General features: G+C 40.6%; 1 protein-coding gene across 4 annotated transcripts in view; it reads right to left on the reverse strand.

The window, feature by feature from the left end:
- Nucleotides 1-9,872: 9,872 nt before the first annotated feature.
- The window catches only part of ADGRG6 (adhesion G protein-coupled receptor G6), a 110,744-nt gene continuing 103,704 nt past the window's right edge, over nt 9,873-16,912 (reverse strand). For 2 of the 4 annotated variants that reach the window (XM_058836110.1, XM_058836112.1), the window contains 2 exons: nt 14,758-14,804; nt 9,873-12,682 (listed from right to left, as the gene is read on the reverse strand). In XM_058836110.1, coding sequence (XP_058692093.1) covers nt 14,791-14,804 — 14 coding nt within the window. In that variant the 3' untranslated portion in view covers nt 9,873-12,682; nt 14,758-14,790. Of the gene's footprint in view, nt 12,683-14,757; nt 14,805-15,141; nt 16,708-16,912 lie in introns of those variants that run through there. The other 2 variants (XM_058836113.1, XM_058836111.1) reach the window with 2 other exon arrangements.

The following is a 16,912-nucleotide window of genomic DNA, read 5'->3' on the forward strand; positions in this document are numbered from 1 at the left end:
TTCCCATAGTGGCTTTCTTTTTAGAAACAAATACGTAAAAGAAAAACATCTGTCAGTGTCTGCAGGTTTTTTGTATATACAATTTTTGTTTTAAAATGAAAAGAGATACCGAAGAATTAAAAATATATTTGTTAACATATTCCAGTAAATTTTTGAGACCTTTCCAACATTTTCCCTTGCTTCTTTTTAACGTCTTCTTTTTTTTTTTGCCCTATAGCTTATGCATAAATTTATCCAAGTGTTTACCTGGATTTGAAGCCAATTATACCAGCAGAAGTTTAACATTTGGTATGTGACAGATTTCCTAGGAAAAGCTTTGGTCATGAGTTGGGATCTCTTTCGGGTCATGGGTGAATCTTAGCGACTTTTGCCTTTTCCTAATGTGTGTTTTCACAAACGGCTCCAGACAGAATTTGAACTGGGTTTAGTGAGCCAAGCATGTGGCAGCCCTTTTCACAGAGAGCAAACAAATCAAAGAAAGATAAAACTTCCACTTTTGCATTTCTGGCACTGCAGCAGCTACAGAAGGAAAAGGAGCACAGGCAGTGCTACAGCTGCAGCCAGCAGCATGGCTCCTGGACGCAAAGCCTTCCCACATGCCTTATCACTACTTATTCCGCTGCTGCTGCTTAGCACTGATTATTCCTCTACATTTCCAGACAGGATTTTTGTCGAACTGTTTCAGTCCCCTGGGCCCGAATTAGCTTATTTATAATCATTCACTCACGCCAGAGCACTCCCAGCCGCCCCGGAGGCCTGGACCGCTCGGCGGGAGGGGATCACCGTGCGAGGCGCGGCCTGGTGCCCGCGGCCCTGTCTCCGAGGGGACAGAGCTCCGTGCCGCCCGAGGGGAGCAGCCCGAGCTGTCTCCGAGGGGACAGAGCTCCGTGCCGCCCGAGGGGAGCAGCCCGAGCTGTCTCCGGGGGGACAGAGCTCCGTGCCGCCCGAGGGGAGCAGCGCGGCTGGCGAGAGACGTGGCACTGCTGAGGGGCGCGGGTGAAGCCTGGGGCCCACATAAAGAGCGCCAGGATCTGAGGGTGCCGGCGGGGTGCTCAGAAAACAGCGTCTCCTTTCTGTCTCCCTCCAAGTGCCGCTGCTCACCGGGAGATCCATGGGAAGTTTGAGGATAAGATGAGAGTTGGAATAATGATCTGGCAGCAGCTGAGCTTTGCTTAGCACTGCTGTCAGAAGGAACATTTTGTTTCAGTGGCATAGCAACCACAAGATGAAAAGGGGCAGGAATGAGAGGGAAAGGGGAGATGGCGTCCCACTCTGTAATGTAGTTTCCTGGTGGGGGAAATCCTGGGGTGCTCTAGAAAGCACTGAGCAGGTTGAACTGGGCTCACGGGACTCGGGGTTTATTAGTGCTCTAGTGCCCTGGTAATGCCATGGCACCTGTCTCTTGTCAGGCTCCGTTTGGTCCCAGTGCAGAGTGCAGCAGCTCTCCCAGATCTCTAGTAAGGATGTATGTAGTATCCACAAATCAGACTACACATTAAATAACTCCCTTCTCCCTCATTCCGTGTGTTTAAGGAGAAACGTGGCTCAGGAGTGCACTGGCAGGTCCCTTCCATGTGCCAAGCCCCTCTCCAATACAAATTGTCCCAGCAGGACCATGCTCATGCCTGGACATCTCATGGTAAGTCTGATGAGTGACCCAGCCTGCCTGGTGCAGTGTCACAGGAGTCACCTGCCACCCTCCTGGGACAGACTTTGGGAACAGATTTGGGATGGCTTTTACCTCAGTTTCATGTTTTCAGGAGATTAATGGCACAACTTACAGCTGCTCTTTGCCTTGAATTTTTAGTTTTGGCTCATTCCTGAGTCTTAACTAAAAATCTGCTATTGGTTTAGGGTATCTAACAGTTTCTTGCAATTGATGCATTCATCAAGACAAGTGGAAATGGTCGATTTATCTTTCAGTAAGTGTAGTTGCAGATTTTTACATCCTCTCAGGTAGAGAGGTGCAAGATGCGCTGTTCATTTGCCCTCATGCTGTAACTGATCAGATGTAATTCCTTTTTCTTTACTCATGACTTTGAAATCTCTTTTCATCTAAAACTCCACTGCCATAAACTTGGAAGCAGCATTCCTTCTGCAGATAAAAGTATGATAAATCCAGTATGATAAAGGATTTCTTCTTTTCTTTTTTCTCCCCCAAAAAAGTTCAGATATTTTTAAACACTACATATGTGTTATCCAGTGGTCTTATAAGTTGATGTTCTGCTTTTTAAAAATGATAATTTCAATTAAATTCAGATATCATTCAGCTATAAAGGGTAAAAATAGCAAATACTATTTCCTCATCCCTCTACTCTGAAATTTATGATCAAAATCATCACAAAGACAAGCAATCCATTAGTGTTTTTTATACCACTAGTACACCCAGATTCACAGGCACAAGAAGAAGCCATCAGTAGCATGTCACACTTGATAAATCGGTGCATTCAGGTCCTGAGCACAATGCTCTGCTACAGCAATTCAGTATGCATCAGCTGAGTGTGGACTGGCAGCATTGAGTTCAATTCTTAACTTGTCACCACTGAAAGGTAAAACATGTTGGAGGAAAAAGATGTGGATGAAGAACTTTCATCTTGGCAATTCTAATGACCCAGGAGGATAGGGCAAACTTCTTAAATGACAATAACTTCATTGTAAGTCTGAGCCCCAAGATCTATGGAAATGGCAGTCTGAGTGTGTGAGAAAAGGTCCAGCTTTGTGGATATGAGAGGTCAGCCAAGGAGAATACGCGTGGTGAAGCATCTACCCATGACTTTAAGCTTCTGCTACCTCTGCAGTAAAAATATATGCCATTCAAATTTAAAAGCTATCACTGTGCAGCTTAACAGATCCTGATAAAATTAGAGTCAATAATACATAGTAATCATGCATTTTTGGTTGCAAAATTATGAGCAAGTTCTGGGGAATCACAGCACTAATGCCCCACTGAAAGGACACCCAGCGTAGAAACCCCAAGACTATACAGTGAGGCTATGCTCAATACTGGGCTCTGGCTGTATCAGTGTCTAGGGAAGGTAGGAGGGCTCTGTTCAACTTGAGTGAAGCTGATGTTCCTCATCCTCTTACATAGTGTGGCTTAAGAACTAAATTCCAAATGTAGGGCAAAAGAGTTAAAGCATACTGGTCCTGATTTAGCTGATATGAAGAAAACTATTTCAGTGAGTTTCCTGCCTTACATCTCGGTGTTGGTTTAGTGGATCCTATCCATCCCAAACTGGACAAATGAAACTGTACAAGACAAACAACCTTCGTTTCCTGAACTCAGGCACTTAGTCATCAGTAATTAATTACTACAGGTAAATGAGCCAAAACACTTCATAAAGCAGTATTTTTTTTGTTTCTCAGCTATTGCATCTGCTGCTTTTCCACAACCACCTGAATAATAAAATGCTTCTCTTGATATTATGCCAGCCATGGGAGAAACAAGCTGGTTGAAATGAATCACATGCCAATCACAGTCACAGGATTGCTCTACACACATTGAAATATCTAGTTTATGGGAATAAGCTACTGCAGCTCCTATCATTGGGCAGCCGAATCCGTTGTGATTTGTATGTGCCAAAATAATTTAAGGTTTGTGTGCATAAAAATCCGGTTAGCCAGAGATTGAGATCTAAGGAGGAGGGATTCTGTGCTAAAGGGAGAATTATTTTCCTGTGGTATGAAAATAACAAAAATCAAGTCATTTAATTAAATGCCTCAGTGTGTGCAGCTGAGTTGATACATTTATCTGCAAATATCCTGGAAAACTATCTCTTAGTTTCTGTGGCTTGACTTTGGGACAATTCAAGCTAGTATTTTGCTTTTGTGATGGATTGTGTGCACAGTGGTTCAGAAAAAAAAGCAGAGAACAAACACGGCCCATTTTTCAGACCTGTCTTGGATGTGTGTATGTGCTATATGTGCAGTTTGTGTTGTTCCTTATATTCTTCCCATCCCGTTGCCTGCTGACTACCTGCTGAAATGGCTGCTTAAACAGAAAGCACTGCAGCAGACTCTGTGCCTACATGCCCAAGTGTTGGAGGAGTTAATTCTTGCCATCCCTGGCAAAGTCAACTTTTGAGTCAACTCAAGTTTAAGAAGTTTAAGTCAAACTTCTTCATGTGAACATTATCCCTGAAGCTTCTTTCACATCTTCTTTTCTCAGCCTAACCAAAAGAAAACGCTGAAATGCCTTTTTCAGCATCTTCAGTAATGGATTTATTTCTTTTAAGTGGGAAAAAAGGCCTGTTGATTTTTCTGGCAGAGTCAAAGGAGGTGACAGCTGTCATGCTCACACAGGTAACTGCATGAACTCATTGCAAAAGTTAAAAAGTAAAACAAATACCTAAAGCTCTGGCACAGATTTAACCTGGTCCATAAAGGTGCCAGAGAGAAGCCTGGGTTCTAGTGAAAACAGCTCATGCAAGCCTATACTGGACATTATTCTGAAGGAAAATGGAACCAGAGATTCTCAGGAGGGTGTCTATTTTTCCTCCCTGTTTAAAATCTCTGTCAAAATCAACCCTGAGATACATGCGCCTAAAAACCTAACCCAGAGTTAGCCAACCCATCTCTAAAAGGGACCATAGCTCAGGGGTGATGTGGCAATGGTGCCTGCACCTGCTCCTCCAGCACATGTGCAGGTCACTGCTGCACTGCAGCACCGGGCCAGTGCCAGGCTCCTCAGGAGCTGGGAGATGTTGCTGTTGTGGCCATCTCTGCTTTATCCTACAGAGGTTGTTTCTGTAAGTAAAGGGACAGGGGCTGTTGCTGCAGTGGAGATAAACTGGCGATTGGAGTGGTTATTGGCAGCGTGGAGTGTGATGGCTGTGGGGTCCTTGTTCAGAGGGGTGAAACTATTTGGTGGGTGTTGTTACAGGCAAAGGGTTTGCAGCTGAAAAATTGAGGAGGGTGAACAAGATAGGAGAGAGGGTTGAACTGATTGTGTGAGCCCTTCCTTCTCAAGCGGTGTGCTGCGCTAGTAAAAATAGCTCCATGGAATTAAGGAGGATCATCACAGGGAAGGAGGTTGTCTCTGTGTCACCTGATACTGCTGCCAGTGTTGATGGTGGCACCCACATGTGTGGGTTTAGGAAACCCAGGTTCAGCCTGTTCTTAGACATCTCCAGTGACAGAGGGTCTTCTCTGTCCTGAAAGTCTTCCGGTGCTTCACTAGGACATGCCCTTCACCTGTGCTTTGTTCAGGAAGCAATTCATAGGCTGTCCTTGGATTAGTCCCCAGGTGATGTCCAGTCTGGTTGCATTGAGAGGATCTCTTTGCATGAATGTAGGAAACTTCACATACTACATCTGGTAGGATAAAATATGACTGGGGGCTGCCTATTTGCTTTGAACCAAAGCATGCCTCAGTTTGGGTGAAAGCAAGAGGCGAAGTGAAAAAGACCCGTATTTCAAAGAAATTGAAAAACCAATGAAAACAAGAGCGGGATGTGTTAAAATCAGCTGGCTCTAACCCAGCAACAGTATCCAACACCCTCAGGGACAGGCTGCTTCTGCCTGTGCTGGTCTTTTTCTGGTTGATCTTTTCTGCAATGAAATGTGCGTTTGGCTTTTCTGCCAGTTCTTCTGAGCTAGATCAGGAGTATCATGGCAGACTCACATGACCATACCTCCATCTCAAACTGGTGTACATATCTGGAGGATCTAATCCAGGTAAAATAAATATAAGTTTCTCATCTCTGGTAAAAGCTGCCACCTAACCATAACAAGAAGTAGGGGCTACTTTGGATGGTAATTTTAAGCCCCAGTCTGCCTGAATGTATCCTACCAACATGTGAGAAGTATTAGCTGGACTGCTTCAAATCTTGCCACAATTACCACCATCTCTAGGCTACACAAAGAAAGGGTGAAGAAGATACCCATGGGTTGAAGTCCAGCCAGCCTGCTGAAGATCCATGCCCTTTATCTGTCCTTCCCACTGAGCTGATCCTGGGCCTGTGCAAACACAGAACTTCTCTGAGAGCTGTTTTAGTTGCACTCTGCACGGAAAACCACACTATCTCAGCCCCTGACACTCAGTGCCCCTGTAAAGCTTTACAAATGTTATTTTTCCATGCTTGCCCTCCTTTTTGGAGCATCCTCACTGTCCTATACAGTTGGTTGCAGTTCTGTGACCCCAGCAGGGCTGCATAATCCCCAGATTACTCTGTACCTTGGTTAATTCTAGGAAATGGTTGTATCTGAGCAAGGAGATATTTGCAGTTAGACTGAGAGGCATACTGGCATGTCTGTGCTCCTGGGAAGTGAGCGTTAGCTGTGAAGAGGACAGAGAAATTTTGGGGAGCTCATGCTGGCTCCTGCCTTGTTTAGAGCTGTGCTCATGTAAAGACACCAAAAGATGATGTGCCAGTAACACATCTGTGCTATGACTCTGAACCTGTGCTACGCCCACACCACAAGTCTTTGGAGAAATGATGGTATCATAACATCTGACATACTTCTGCTCTGCCCTGTATACCAAGTCCTGACCCTTTGTGGGACTCCCTTCCCAATGCTCCTTCTTTCAATAGCCACAGCAGTCATACTCCAAAAAAAATTAAGTGAGGCTAGAGCAGGCCATGTCCTTCCCTGCCTCCCCTGCTCCATCTCCTCCAGGCAACTCCTTTCCCCTTAGCTTGGTGCTGGTACAGTGTACAGAGGGACATGCCAGTGAGAGTCCAGGGACAAGCCAGAATTACAGGTGAGGCATTTTAATTTCAATAGGGTGCCATTTTCCAATGGAGCGGCTTTCTGGTCAGTTCTGCCCTATGATGGAATGGCCATGGGGCAGCTGTACAGCTGGGTCTGGAGCCCAGCAGTTCTGCACCTTTCTTGAGCTGACTGGGTAATATGTGCCATGGGCAAGGAGTATGTGAACAGAGGATCCAGCTGACAGCAGATCTGTTGCTATGCCCCTGATGGAAAAAGAGGTAGGGAGGTAAGGATCTGCATGCCACTGTCAACAGAGAACTGATGGGTTTTTTTCCTCCCTGGACAATTATGCATGCAGTGAATTTCTGAGTCACAGGCTGACATCTCAGCAGATCACATAATTTACCCAGTACTGGAATAAGCCAGTGTACATGCCTGAAATGGTGAGCTAGTTCTGTTTGCTCAGCTGACAGAAGTGTAGCAGTTGCTAATTCCATTGCATCCCTCAGAGCAAAAAAAGGAGAAAATGTAACAACCAGCAAGAGAGAATACAGAGAGACTCTGTATTGCTCTTTCCACTAAATAAGTCCAAATGCAGGCAGACAGCTCTCTCCCCTCACTTCCCTGAGTGCAGAGTGTTTGCTTTATCCAATGATGTAACCGATTGCTAAATAATAGACAATCCTGGTTTGAACTCTCCTACTTATTTCTGTGCGGGTGAACATATGGAGGAACCTTTCTGCATTTTTTACTGGATTTTAACAGCTTTATAACTAGAAATATGCCACTGCCCTCTGCTGGAAAAGCAGGAGCCAGACAAGCAGAAAAGAAAACCAGAGTGGAATTTTGTAAATGCATTATACTGCTGCATTTACTGCACTCTGTGCTGGAGATCTGTGAAATACAGCAGGACTGGGCCAGTGGAAATCCTCTTGCCACTAGATAGAGCAGGATCTATTCCTCTGCCATGGAGGACCTCCTCACTTTGGAGAGCTCCCAGACTGGAAAAAACTTGGCAGTGGAAGAAAACATCAGACCAGAGTTATCTGCATTTGCTCTTTCTCCTACATTTCATGTATAGAATACAGTTCGGATTTTTGAGAACCCTTTTCTATCTAAAACTATGTTTTTTAAGAACTCCTGCTAGAATAGTCGGGATAAAAAGTGCCCAGTTTAGATTATCTGTTACCAGCTAAAGAATCAAACTGGCATTTATTTTCTAAGGTAGATTCCTCACCATACCTCGAGAATACTGTGTCACTCAGAGTGCCGTGGTTAAGCACAGATGGTTGTGGCTAAGCAATCCATATGGACAGCACCACAATGTGCACTCCTCTTGGGTACTAGAACTGTTCTCTAGTGAGAACAACAGCAGCATTGGCTTTGAGCGAGCAGATGCATCTGAGGAAGGGTTATCCTTCCAGAAAAGGTTTCCATGAGATTTGTTTAGCCATTTCTGGTGTGGTGTTATCAGTCTGATTTCTCCTCATGAGAGGAATTAGCTTCTTTCTGAACTACAGAAATATTATCCTGGGTTAGTCTTCAAGCATGGAAATGCTGGAATTGTTGCCTTGAACCATGACATATTTTCAATTTAAAGCCAGAGAGTCAAAAACTAACTTACACTGACAAATACACAAATAGCCATGGTGGTGTGTCCTACCTACTGCAGTGGCCTTGTCTCCATTGTTGGTCAGGGTGACACAACCTGGGCAAGGGGCAAGAAACCATGTAAAATGTATAAGAAGATGCAAAGCAGGCCTTGGCAACTACCTTTCCCTTCTTTTACTTTCAGTTTCCCTTTCTCTTCTTTTTTTTTTTCTTTTTCCCTTTCTCTAACACTACAGTAAATGATTGTCCTGAGGATGGAACTGTCATGATGGTTCCAGGAGATCTGACAAATAAATGGACTGAGTAAACAAAGACCAGCTAAGTGGAGGGTGAAGGGGAAAGCCTCCTTGGCACAGAAGCAGCTGGAGTGCTAAGCATGGAAGGTCTGCTCCACAGACTGGTTTGCATGACTTCCCTGGCATTAACTTCTAAGCCCTTTGCCTGATTTGCTGACCCATATGTGAGTTTTCATCCTCATATACAGCAAATACATAAAAACTTTTCATAATGACTCCATGAATGACACATTGCTGCCCTGTAACTCGGTAGCTGTCCCTGAAGTTACACAGAGGAGTCTGATTATAGATCAGCCTTTCAAAAGTAATAAAATGAAGTGGCATTTTATGTAACTCAATGGATTACAGTAGGAAGCTGCTAACAGTAGAGGATTAAAATAAAATTGTTCTTGGTATTTAAAAAGTGATAAAATGAGGAGAAAAATAAATCCACCCCCAAACACTGCAAATCACTCCTTACAAGTTTGGCATCTGCCAAGATTCTACTGGGGAAAAAAAACCTGTGCTCCTTCCCTCAGAGGGTCCTTCCACATTCTTCAAGGCAGAAAGCCCAAGGGTAGTGTTCAGTGTCCACAGACACACAGACTGTACACAGGTGCACCCCACAGCCTCATTATTAAATGCCACTTTTCCCTTTTTTTTTTTTTTTTGTTTTAATGCTTTCTAAAAGATATCACTGCTAAATCCTTGTATTCTGTGCATTTTCTGTGATGAGGCTTAAATACAGGAAAGCAGATCTGACACATTTCAGCATATTTCCATCATCTTTAGGGGTAAGCAAATAAAGGTAGGCCAGTAGTGTGTGACATTTACTGTTTATACATTAGTGTGTATTAATCAAATGATTCGCTGAATCAAATTTTTCAGCAGTGATCAAAATATGATTACAAGTTGAATGAAATTATTGATAATGAGGCACTACATTCAGATGGAGAAAAACATATAGAAAGGAAAAACTCCTGAGTTTTAGATTATTAATTTCTATTACTTTAAAATATCATCCCAGCATATGGTCTGTTGCCTTGATTTTTCTTTCATATCTATCACATGACTGCCACTGTAGATAAATGAGATTACATAACTTCCAGATCACTCACTGAATGTGGCATTGAGTAAATTACAAAAAGGAAAGGCATATTCTGCAAAGTGTGTTCCCCTGATTCGATGAAGTTAGTGCCGCACATTTATTTCCGACATTTTGGCTAGGCGTGTACCTGTCTCAAGTACTTAAAAACCACAAGATTATTTTCCAGAATTCCACCATGTAATTTTTGCCATTAAACACTAAAAAGGAAAAATAAAAGTCAACCATTCACTATTAAAAGGCTTTAATTATTTGGAACACTAACATAAAAAATGTTTACTTGAAAATGTTTCTTTCCATTTTAGTCCATCTTCAAACCTGTTACATTATATTTCACTGACTAGTATCACAAATTACACTGACAAGTTTCCTGAAAGTTGCCAAAGATAGAGCTACAGTAAATGGTTTCACAAGTTATTTAGAAAAAAACATAAAAGAAATTATTCTTTCCCTCTTCTTCTATGATGAAGCAGAAACTTAGCATTAAAGTAACAAGAACAGTCATTATAGTGCTAAGTATATTTGACATATTTAACCTCACAAATAAATAAATATGTACAAGGGAGGTTACAGCATGTACAGAAGCTATACATTGTAGAATTGAGAGCATTCAAGAGCAACTAAGTGACACAGACAGTTTAAGATTACTACATGGTAGTAAAAAAAAGAAAAAATATCTTAATTCAGCAAAAAATACAGGTAGATGTACATTAAAATGATAGGTTACAGCTCAGCTTCATTCAGGATACTGTGTTTTCTTTTTATTTATATTTTATTATCTATTATGTTTTATTGATTCCTCATTTTTTCAGGAATGTTTGGTTTTTCTTTTCTTCACTTCCGAACATCTGAATCAGGTAGAAACCTCACAGTAAGCTGCTATGTGAACACTATTATCTACAGTAGTTAAGCAAGTGGGATGATAAAATATAAGTTCAGTAAATGCTTGTATATAATTGTTCTGTAAATTATTTCAATTATTAAAGATATCTGACAACACTCATCCCTTTTTAAATTAGAGTTTCAGTGAATGGGGTTGACTTCCATTCATACACCACAAATATATTTGCAGTTATGAGACTGAGGTTTCATTCAGGTCCGTGTAGCGACAGCAGTGTTCCTGGGTGGAATACCGTCAGGACATGCTCCTCCCACCAGGTGTTTGCAGCCAGGGAAAACGTGCCATTTGTGTGGTCACAGCATTAAATGATCTCTGCACACAAAAGCAAGTGCAAAGAGCAGAGAAAGCACAAATCCACATCCCTAATCACTGAGCATCCACCTGCTTGGCAACAGAAAAATCTCAGCACAAATTTATGCTCTCTGAATTAAAATAATTAAATATGTGGCTAAAAATATTTTGGTTAAAAAAAGGGATAATTTTAAAAATTAAAACATTGATTATGAGACATCGTCCTCTGAAAGCAGTACTTGAAAAAACCTTTTATGTTTCAGCACATGCCTTCAGAAACATGTGCAGGTACAGTTGTTATAAAGCTTATCATGGGGTGAAACATGGTTCATGAGGAGAGATACCCTTTTGGCACTCAAGCTCACTTGCTAATATGTCACACATTTATAGAGAGTAAAACAAGTAAGCATTTTATGCTCTTGTCTGTTCTCTGCACACACACCCCCTCAGCCCTCAGTGTCATTATGGACACAGTATAGCAATGTGGAATTCCTTAATATTGCCTGAACACCATTTAAACTCTGTGCATCCAACAACCTCCATCATGTAATGCAACAGGGCAACAGAGGGATACTGATACTGATAAAGTTATGTGCCCAGAAAAATGCTGTTTATTTATTTTTAGTACACATATTCCAGGTTATCCTAATGCTGCAATGCCATCTGATGGAGGCATCTATACATACAGTATATGTGAAGCACAGAGACTGACAAACTCATGGCTTTACAAAGAATTCATGTTGCATTTAAATATTTAAACTTAAGTTTTAGCACCGTCCATAGTTTTTAGATTGTCTCTGGTATACGTTGTCATACTTACTGTGTGTATTATTATAAAAATATGTGTATAGAGAGAGTTCTAGGTATATATTTATATATCTATATATAGTTGAACATCTTTTTGTTATTTTGTTTTGTGAAAAAAGAACATTAAATGTTGACTCGAGATGGAAGACACTGCATTTCATACATACCAATCAATAAATGCTGAAACACAACTTGGTGTAAACTGTTTTTCTATGTATATGGGTACAAATTGGCCTGCATTTACAGCACATACTGTTTTGGTGAGTAAGGTTTTCATGATCAGGTCTTTTTAGGCAGAAATGGTTTAAAATAATCCTTTAAGTGGTACTAGGGTTTTACTCACTTATAAATAAAGAACAGCACTAGACATTCAAGAAGCAAGACTCTAACAGATGTCATAGGGAAAATACGTATTTTTCAAAAGAAAAAGACCATCAGCTAACTGCACAATAGAAGCTTGCCTGTACTGCATGACATGTCTGCTATTTTCTCCAGGAGTCAAGACTTGCTTCTGTTTGGATTACATAATTTAAAGTTAGGCTTGTGGCCCTTCAGTCTTAAAAGATATTTACACAGGGTTACTATTAGCTGTCCAGGCATCTTGTTGGCTGGCTGGCATTTACAGTATGTGCTGTAAATTTAAAAACAGCTCAATACCATGGTAGAAAATTGCTGTTTTCTACAGTAGTAAAATTTTTAAAAAATCAGTCCGTAAGTGGAAGCTGTTTGCAGGAGAACACTATAAACTGGGAAAAAAATAACTGAACAGGTCACATTCTATGACATCCAATATTCTCAATTTCAGGTAGACTTTTTGTATTTCTTTTGATTTAAAAAAACTAGTAAATTAGAAGCCCAGTTAGAACTTTGTGCTGCGACTAAATGTGTCGGACATGATGATATTTTTATAGAAGTTGTCGGAGTGAGGATTGCAGTATCCTTTGACCTTGTCAATAACCTGGTGGACAGGGATGATTGATGTCTGTTCTCCATCCTCTTGGGCAAATTTTGAAGATGGCTTGTCAAGAAAAACATTCTCTAAGAGGAGGAAAAAGCAACAAGAAGTTAGGGCCTCTTAAACAAATTCACAGTTTAAAAGATGTGCCACTCCCACATTGATATGCCTTCAATTGTGACTACTGCTGAACTAAATTACTGCCCTAAAAGTCAGCAAAGAACTTTTTTGCCTGAGATGGCTTCTTCTAAATTCTTTTGAGATGTCTGGTTTTGTGGGCACACCTTTCAGGTATCTCTTGAAATTATCCCTCTCTTATTTTCAATGAAGTGTTACTGACTCCAATGGCCTTTTAATACATTAATTTACTGCCTATGCTCTGAATCTTACAAACCAAAAACCTTTTGATAGTACTGGATCTCCATAAATAGCATGTCCTCATAATAAAGTACTGTAGAATGACTGAACAGATTTACTTCTTTCAACAGTGGATGTTTTGAGCTATGCACACAAATGATATAATCTATTCTGGACATAGCAGAGGACATCTTCCTTCCTAAAGCAGATAACCAGAGCCAAAACTTCGTGCTTGCCTAGCCTCACCTCGTTTTTTTCCGTAATGTGAAGGGTGCAGGCTGAAAACTGTAGGAAGGAAAAGATGCAACAAGCATCTTCAGAGTCTATGTGCTAGAGGTCAAGGGTGAAGCTGAAGAAGTACAGAAGCAAGGCAATTCCCAGCCAGACTGGGAAAGTCTGCTTCAGCGGCTTGCATTGGTGCTGTTCAGAGAATGGCCAGTAGGGAGAGCTAATGTAGCGAGAAATGAGTTGAGAGCTTGTCTCTCATTTTCTCAAGTATCCTGTCCTAACCGAGGCTCTCTTTCTTATCTCTTCCACTGTAGTGAAGCTGGAATTAATTCCCTGAACCTGGGAAAGAGCTGTACCACTGCAAGCCAGCAGTAAGGTGGAGTATCCTGGGAAGCAACGTTTTCTACAAGTGACATTTTTGGTGGCTGTTTACAAGACCTCGGTGAAGTCATCGGCAAAAATTCCTTCTTAAAGGATCATTTAAGAATTAAGCATACTACTTGAACTATGATTTCATAAAAGACTTTTCTTAGAAATAAACCAACTATAAATAAACAGAAAAGTAACCCGTCCCTGGAAAAGTCATGATATCAAGCCATAAAAGAGCACAAAGTGTTGCGAAGGAGAAATGGATCGCAGACAGAGAAATTGAGACAGTTCCACTCATTAAAACAGAAACAGACATGTTGAGGCTTATCAGGATGATTTTTCAAAGCACGCAAGAATGTTCATGGATTGCAGTGAATAACTCCATGTCCAACGGCAAATTTCTGAGTACTGAGAGGTTTCCAAATATATGCATTTCCTAAACCAATGGCTTCACATCTAAGTACAGGGTAAAAATCATAAAATAAATGGGAGTTGTATGACCAAATTCTCTGCAGAGACAGTCTTAACTCCTAATTCACAGAAGAGTTACAGAGGTTGTTTAATTACTTTCTACAAGTAGTTTGGTTTGGGTTTGTAGATAGCTGAGCCACAGGATGCACAGATGACCTGTTTCGTTCACTCATGAGGGTCCACCCAATATCTGTGTTGGTACATTCTGTATTCAAGCAGCAGTTCACAGGACAACTTTCAGGCATATATATTTCATCATTCAGAGTAATTTTGGGTGTTAATGGATATAAAAATCTCAATATCTAGGAGACTAATTCAGAAATAGCCATTGACTATATATAAATACATTACATTTTCTGTAATAACTTTGATAAATACTAAACAATCTTCTGGAACTCAATCAGATTGTTTTTGCTTTTTAATATATGCTTCATGTATGGCTGTTTCACGATAATCTCCTTTCCCCAGACTACTGTACACAGACATTAATGTCAGGACATGTTCAGCTTTCTAAAATGGTATGTTCTAAATGCTTTGTGCCCCATGCAGAGTGCAGACACCCAGAGTTTGAAGCATGCTTGTCCTTTGATTCAGCATCAGTGGTGCAAGATGTAACAGAAATAAGCAGCGTTTCTGATTAGCAAAATCCTCTGCATCAATGAGGACACCATGCAAGAAGCATCCCTCCACCCTGATCCAACCATGCATTCAACAAAAGCAATTCTCACTTTACCTGTAATGCTCCACCACTGATGAGGAAAGGGCCTTAGAAGACATTATCTACACCACAAACACATGAATGCTTGTGTCAATTCCAGGGAGCACATTATAACCATATCAACAAGACTTGCCAAGACATGTAGCTATGACATTCTTTGCCTGCAATTTAGCTAAACTGGCAAACTGAGAAGTTCAGCTGTATTAACAATCAGAATCTGAATATTATATTTTATTACCTTTATTATTATTACACATGAGAAGATATGTCAGTATTTAAAAACCTAGTGCTATCAAAAATTCCTGTGGAGTATCACAATAAGATGTATATTTTTAGAGATCAAAGTAAAATGTATTAAAATTCCATAAAATAAAAAGAAAACTGTTGTATTTCTGTAATGTTGAATAAACCATCATATGAAAAACTTTGATTGCATTAAGAACTGCAGTCCCTTTTAGGTATAATTTTTGTATGGGATTAAGCTCATAATTTTTGAAGAATATATGTGAGCAAGTTGATTTTAATGTTACTACTTCTTATCTAGAACAGTTTCTTTGTTTTACTTCAAGAACACCTTGCAAAAACTCCAGCACCACATCTTCTTAATTGATATCCTGATAAAAAGCCCTGAGTCCAACAAAGCGTTTAAGCATATTTTTATCATTAATCCCAAGATCAAGGATCTAAAGACTGATCTGCCATGAGTACAAAAGGGAATTCTCTGTCTGCTGCAGAAAGGGCACAATGCTGTCCACCTCTACCATTAAATCAACAGTAGCACTGTGATCAGTGGATATTAAAGATGCTGCTTGTGGAAGACTGCTGGCAGAAGTGTTCCTGCAGGGAAGAGATGAATGAACAGCTTGATCAGGGCAGCTGGGTGCACTGCACTTCGAACCTGACCTGGCAGCAGGGACAGGCAGCCCGGGGAGGCAGGCACCAGCCGTGTGCTCCCAGGGCAGTTGGGAATAGCAGACCTGAGAGCAAGTTCAGGTGCTATCAGTTACCAGGAATTTCTGAAATGCTTCTCATTTTTACTGTATTCAAAGCAGATGTAACTCATGCATATTCTCAATGAAGTTTTAAACTCTTAAAATACTTGATGCACAATCCCTCACGCTAATGGATGCACTGAATCTTGGTTAGTGAGAAAACAACAGTGTAATTAATTTTAAAAAGGAGTGTTTGTGCCTAACTGAAGCAGGTAATGATCATCAATAAAAAAAAAAATAGAAGGTATTTCCTGGAAACTATGCCATGCATCAAGAAAGGAGAGCGTGCCATCACAAATGAAACATTGGGGGCTTAATGAAAATAATACTTAAGAAACAACATAACTCCCCTTCTAGTCAGATCATCTGCATCAAAATATTTTTTCTAATGAATATTTTAAAGCAAGTAAACACACCTTTGAGTTAAATATGTGCGCAGATTTTATTTCCACTGTATTTATAAAAGAGTATTGTATAATAATGCTATGTGACTTTACACAGGACAAAAACATGCACTCACAAAAACAGAGTAACAAAAAAAAAAAAAAGCCTGAACTATATAAGTGAATTTCTGAAATATTATCTCAGACACAACCAAACTTGTAAATCATTGCAGCTGCTCTCTTTCTTTGCTCCCTTAAAAATCTTAAAATGAGCATATTTTCATGGTATGAGTGGAGTACAGATGATGCCTTTTATTACATATACCATTGACATCTAAATAAATAAGCAGTAAATATGGCTATTTGTAGAAGGGCAAGACAATGCACACTCTGGGAACACAGTATCCATTTCCGAGTAGGCTCCATTTGTCGTTTTACCCATAAATGTGTTACAGTTAGATGAAAGGAGTTTAACCAAGACAACCAGCTGTGGACTTGGAGTCTGAAGACTTGGTTCCTATTTCCAGCTGTACTGTCAGCTTTCATGTTACCTCGGGTGAAGAACGTCATCTCTCTGTGCTTTGGCTACCCTGTATTTACAATAGGATAATAAGCAAAATTTGCTTTCATCAAGCCTATTTAATTTAGTATGGGAACATATGGAGATCAGATCTACATATTGGATGTATTGCATGTTAGGTAATGGTTCTTATTAAACAGTAACATATATTTTAAAAATACTGACACTGTACGAATTGATGTCATTTTCCCTTTTTAACCTTTGGGTAGAAACGC

The sequence above is a fragment of the Poecile atricapillus genome, chromosome 3 (assembly GCF_030490865.1).
Source record: "Poecile atricapillus isolate bPoeAtr1 chromosome 3, bPoeAtr1.hap1, whole genome shotgun sequence".
In the NCBI taxonomy this organism is placed as follows: Eukaryota; Metazoa; Chordata; class Aves; order Passeriformes; family Paridae; genus Poecile; species Poecile atricapillus.